The 5,967-nt window shown below is 42.7% G+C and overlaps 1 protein-coding gene across 1 annotated transcript; it reads left to right on the top strand.

Annotated features, from left to right (window-relative positions):
- Positions 1 to 490: 490 nt before the first annotated feature.
- On the top strand, positions 491 to 5,558 carry CCR3 (C-C motif chemokine receptor 3). Its single transcript, XM_012770305.3, has 2 exons — positions 491 to 603; positions 3,986 to 5,558. The coding sequence occupies exon 2, from the start codon at positions 3,996 to 3,998 to the stop codon at positions 5,061 to 5,063; it is 1,068 nt and encodes a 355-aa protein (XP_012625759.2). The 5' UTR covers positions 491 to 603; positions 3,986 to 3,995; the 3' UTR covers positions 5,064 to 5,558.
- Positions 5,559 to 5,967: the final 409 nt, after the last annotated feature.

Here is a 5,967-nt window from a genome sequence, read left to right as displayed (position 1 = left end):
TGCAGCTGTGGGTGCCACAGCTGAAACTCAAACCCAAGTCTCCTTGAGTTGTCTAAACCTTAGCTGCTACAACTCGCCCCACCCAAGCCTCCCATTGGGCCCTGCAGAGCAAATGGGTTCTCCCCTAGTTGCCATCCTTCATTTAAAGGGAAATTTCAAATTAATTCTTCATTCTCTCTCCCCATGGGCCAAAGCAATGCTTATTTGAATATTATAACACCTCCCACATAAAAAATGAGCAGGGCCAAGGGAGTGAGGAGCCTCTTTAAAATACCTGCTGGATAGCAGCAGACTCATCTCTAAGATTACTCAATTAAGTGTTCAGTACATGATGTCAATAATAAAAAGAAGAACTGCACCAAATTCGATATCTTTTTGAAAACTTACAAAACCTGAGAAGCTAGCCTGTTTAAAACAGGAAGCTGTGTTGTTTACTACGTTACTAATGTCTGTCATCAGATGGTATCTCCGTGAGACTTGAGCTACCACTGGCTGCATAAAGGACTTCACTAAATTAGCAGGCACCACTGGTCTTTTTGTTTTCATCTGGGCAAGGACTTATCGAAATGCAACAGAACTTGTTTCTTTAGAAGAAATTTCCAGGTAGGTGTCAGTTTTCTAAGAAAAGGGGGAACGGACCGAGGGCTGCCCGTGGGTGGAAGTCTTATCTTCTGGGATCTGCGAAGGAATATCTCCATTTTCTTCTTGCTGTCTCTCGTGTGCCCTTTCTTTTTTCCACCTGTACCATAATATGTTGGTCTGTTGCACGTGTCCAAACTTAGCCCGAGATAGTTGGCATTGTCTGTACCCAAGTTACCTTCCCTGTGCTTTTACAAATTCTCCATTACTGACAATGCAACCACTCCTAAGGGGTCACCCTTAGTAGTTTGTGTGTATTGATATCGACTTGTAAGAAAGTCAGTGAAAATATAATTTATATTTATACATGTGAGTGTGTTATACATAAACAGTGCTCCCCCAATATCCAGGGGAGATCTGTTCCAGGGCTCCTTCATTTACCAAACTCCACAGAGATTCAATTCCCTTACATAAGATGGCAGAGTATTTGTATACAACCTGCTAACATCCCCAGGTATACTTTAAATTGTCTCTAGATTACTTCTCATACCTAGTACAATGCCTATACATCACTTTGTTTGGGTGAATTCAACATAGTACTTGCCACATGGCAAGTTCAAGTCTTGCTTTTTCAAACCCTGTGGACTTTTTTTCCCCCTAATATTTTCAATTCTCTGTTGGTTGAATCCACAGATGTGGAACCCAAGGATACAGAGGGCTTACTGTGTATATATGTGTGTGTGTGTGTGTGTGTGTGTGTGCATGCACATTAAGTATGCATGCATGAAAATAAGTTCTCATTGAATTTCCACTCTAAGTCAAGCTATTGGAGGAATCGGTTGGTTGTTGGTATGGTGCCTTTTGGTCTGGGTGGACAAGGTTGCCTGGTGCCTATCCTAGACCTGCAATAGAGGGTAGAGATAGAAAGCCTTACCTAGTCTTCCAGAAACCCCTGGATTGGCCGAGGATGAAAGTTAACTGTTGTTGGACAAGTACTTTGAGGGAGAGTGGTGGGAATATGGGGTCTTCCACATGGACTTGGTGGGAATTGAAGTGTGTCTGCAGCTCTTTTCAGAAGGTGAGAATGATAACATAGAACCATGCAGGCTGAGTTATTTCTCGTGGGGCAAAAAATGTGAGCCCCTTATCTGATTCATACGAAAAACGCAGATATACCCAGCAGAAATTGGGTAAAGGGCAAGCACAGATAATCCACAGAAAAGGAAATATGAATGACTAATAATTGCAGTAAAAATTACCCTCAGTAATTAAATAAATGTTAATTACAACAATAATGGCACCCCCTTTTGCCCATCTAATTGGCCAAGTCATTATTTTCCCTCTTAGAGCTTCTCCATGTTGATGGATGCTTGTTGAAACTGGCATCGTCATCTCCTAGGGCCAAGAGTATAGACATTGTTACGCACTTCCTGGAAGCAATTTGGCAAAGTGCAAAAAGACTCAGAAATATGATTAGATGTAGAAATTTTGTTTTGGGGAATCTACTTTAAGGAAATAATTTAAAAAATGTAAAGATGTTTATTGCAGCACTATTTACAACAAAGTGAATTGGGAACAACTTAATCATATAACAAAAAGACAATGATTAAATAACCATGAATATCTCTACAATATGTTGGAGTCTCTACAAATTATTTTTTCAAGTAATTTTTAGCCACATGGAACTGGGTGGAGGATATACAATTTGAAATATCAGAATACCAAATGGTATACAAGCGTGCTATCCATTATTCTAGAGAGGAGGCAGGGGCTCTCCCTCCAAAGCACAGTTGGAGGTGGCAGACTGAGTCCCAGCAAGCTGAGCACTCTGGTCACACTGACCACCCCAAACCACGTTGTTTGGGTTGCCTAGGCATTCCTTCCCCATGAAAAACATTCTTCACAATCGTCTCTTTCAACTAAAATAGCAGAGCCTGTATTCAAAACTAAAACTCAGCCACATTTGAAACATCTATTATTAAAATGTAATCATCAAGTCTAATATTTGGGCAGGATGTTGGTAAAGAAAGTATCCAGAATCACTTGGCAAGTGGATGAAACCAAGTCACTTAGAATGAACTGACCACATTCTGAGAAGGGGGTGTAACCTTTGCATTAGTAACTCTATTCACATCTGGCAGCTGTGGAAATTCCTGTGCCATCCTAAAATACAAATTCTGGACAATATTTGCAGCTGGGAAGAAGATTGCTTTCATTCCTGATTTCAGCTTTGAGAGGTTCTTCTTGTTTACTTCCGGGGGGTGGGGGGGCTTACTGTTTGCACACTGTTCTCACCAAGTTCTGCATAGCTGAATCTAGTTTCCCCTAATACCAAATTCTGCTGATTGTCTACTCCCTCTTCTACAGGAAAAGCTGTCATATCATAGACTCTTCTGTCTTCCATGGACCTAAAATATCGCCTAATCCAGTCCTTTAGTTAAAAAAATAAAACAAAAAACCTAAGGATAGAAAACTTTGGTCTAGACCAAAGACATACAAGTACTGGCATTAAAAAAAAAAAGGAACTAAAATGAATTCAAGGACTGTTATTTTCATACGAAATATTCCAACTTCAGCCAGGTATGCCTGATGTTTCTGGGTCTTTATCATCCTACCCTATTCTGGACTCCAGGTTGATACTAACTCTCTTAAAATTTGGTGCCTGGAATAGAACATTTCAGATGTGTAGTCTGAATGGTGCAAAGCAGAGTAAATATTACTCTGCTCCATCCTTTTATCCACGTAAGAGCACTTATTAAGCAGCTATTACTTTTTGGGTATCATGCTGGACACTAGTCCCACGCTGTCCAATATGGTGGCTACTTGCTCATGTGGCTATTTCAATTAATTAAATAAAATGAAAAGTTTGGTTTCTACATAGCACTGGCCACATTTTCAGTCCTCAACAGCCATGAGGCTAGTGGCTGCCTTATCGGACAGCACAGATACATATTTCCATCCTTGCAGACAAGTTCTATTGGACTGTGCTACATTAGACAATTATTTTTTCTTGCTACCTCAGGTTCTGGAGTAGCAAGAAATGAAGAAGGGAGAGAGAGAGAGATAGAGAGAGAGAGAGAGAGAGGGAGGGAGAGATGGAGGAGGGCACTAGCTTAATTGTACAGATGGGAAGCAAGCAGCTAGATGTTCACCACTAACCCGCAACATTTCTGCTTCCTTTTTCCATCATATATCATGCTGACTTCAAAAACTTCAAAGCTTTCCTTCTTGACCCTCTTTCTGTATCTGTGACATACATTTTGAAATACAGGCTAAAGAACCTCTAAAATGTGTGGGCTGCTTCCTGTACATGGCATCTTTGTGTAAATGAATAGATCAGCTGGTGTGTTGTACAAAGGGTGATCGTGCTTAATTGTGGAATTGTTTTTTTCTTCTTTTATCACAGTACAAGCAAAATGACAAGCTCAATAGATGACGTTGAGGTCTTCGGGACCACGCCCTACGACTATGAGCAGGCACTGCCATGTGAAAAAGCCAGTATCAAGGAGCTGGGTGCCCAGTTTCTGCCCCCACTGTACTCCCTGGTGTTCATCGTGGGCCTGCTGGGCAATGTCGTGGTGATAGCGATCCTCACCAAGTACAGGAGGCTCAGGATTCTGAGCAACATCTACCTGCTCAACTTGGCAATTTCTGACTTGCTCTTCGTCTTCACTCTGCCATTCTGGATTCACTCCGCTGGGTGGAATGAGTGGGTCTTTGGCCACGGCATGTGTAAGCTCCTCTCGGGGCTTTACCAAATGAGCTTGAACAGCGAGATCTTCTTCATCATGCTGATGACAATTGATAGGTACTTGGCCATCGTCCACGCTGTGTTTGCCCTTCGAGCCCGGACTGTCACTTTTGGTGTCATCACCAGTATTGTCACCTGGGGCCTGGCAGGGCTAGCAGCCCTCCCTGAATTTCTCTTCCATGAGTTCCAAGACGTGACTCAAGAGCCCGTGTGCGGCCCTGCTTACCCAGAGGGTGGAGAAGATAGCTGGAAGCGTCTCAGCGCTCTGAGAATGAACATCCTGGGTCTCGCCCTTCCCCTGCTCGTTATGGCTGTCTGCTACTCAGGAATCATCAAAACACTGTGGAGATGCCCCAATAAAAAGAAGGACAAGGCCATCCGGCTCATCTTTGTCATCATGGTGGTCTTTTTCATTTTTTGGACACCCTACAACCTGGTTCTCCTTCTCTCTGCTTTTGAAGTGATCTTCTTTGGGAAGAGCTGTGAGAGCAACAGACACCTGGACCTGGCCAGGGAGGTGACAGAGGTGATCGCCAACACACACTGCTGCATCAACCCGGTGATCTACGCCTTTGTCGGTGAGAGGTTCCGCAAGTACCTGCGCCACTTTTTCCACAGGCACGTGGCCGGGCACCTGGGCAGGTACATTCCGTTCCTTCCTAGCGAGAAACTGGAAAGGGCCAGCTCTGTGTCCCCATCCACGGGGGAGCCGGAACTCACTGTGATGTTTTAGGTGTGCTGCAGAGAATTGCCTAATGAGGATCGGTTGGGCAGAGGAAGCAAACACATTAAGTCAACCACCTTTACCTCTGCACCTTTACCTTGGAACTAGCAGAGCAGCACTGCTGAAACACACACAGGACGGTGGCAGTACATGCGTGCACCTCAGGGCATTACCAGAGGCCAAGGGCTGGGCAGTTTACTCATCACAGACCTTGAAAAGCAGAGCTTTGCTTCATTCTCTGAACAGTTACATAATACATTTTAATACTCCTGAATGTTTCTTACTATATGCAGCTATAAACAGGTACAACTTTATATTTCAAATCTTAACTTCATCAGCTATTGACATAGATGAAGCATTTCACAAAATACAATAAATTTAAATCAAGATGTCAGCTGGGCAAAATATATATATATATATAATAAGTCAATTACTTTATTTGCTAATGTGGCTAGCTCTCTCCCTGCTTGATGAAAGCCTTTTATTTTGTTTTTGGATATGAATAAATAATCTCAAGAAACATAGTGTAATGTCATACCTGTTCTAAATATTCTTGTTTGGTTTTTATTTTTTTTTCTTTTGTCTTTTTCTTTCTTATTTTTTAAAATGCTCTTAATAAAATCAATTGATTTCCTGTTTGAACCGAATGACCAAATTTCCCATGAGTGAGTTATGGAGTCCTGAAAAGTGCAGTCCCTTAAATGAGACCCTCTGAAATGTCAATCTCACATTGCAGAGCAGGCCTGGGGCCTCCTGTACATAAGAAGTAGCTCAGGTGTTGCTCTCAAACCTGTCGTCAGAAGCACCTGGAGGGCATGCCAACACATGGACAGCCGGGTCCCACCCCAGGGTCTCTGATTCAGAGGGTCTGGAGTGAGACCCAAGAATTCGCATCCCTGGCAAATTCCCAGAT

This window comes from Microcebus murinus, chromosome 1 (assembly GCF_040939455.1).
Source record: "Microcebus murinus isolate Inina chromosome 1, M.murinus_Inina_mat1.0, whole genome shotgun sequence".
Taxonomy (NCBI): domain Eukaryota; kingdom Metazoa; phylum Chordata; class Mammalia; order Primates; family Cheirogaleidae; genus Microcebus; species Microcebus murinus.
Note: the sequence above shows the minus strand (reverse complement) of the source record. Positions and strands in the feature narration are given on the sequence as shown.

Excerpts from the sequence above, each read along its gene's own strand:
- CCR3 (XM_012770305.3), top strand. The coding sequence starts at position 3,996 with ATGACAAGCTCAATAGATGACGTTGAGGTCTTCGGGACCACGCCCTAC.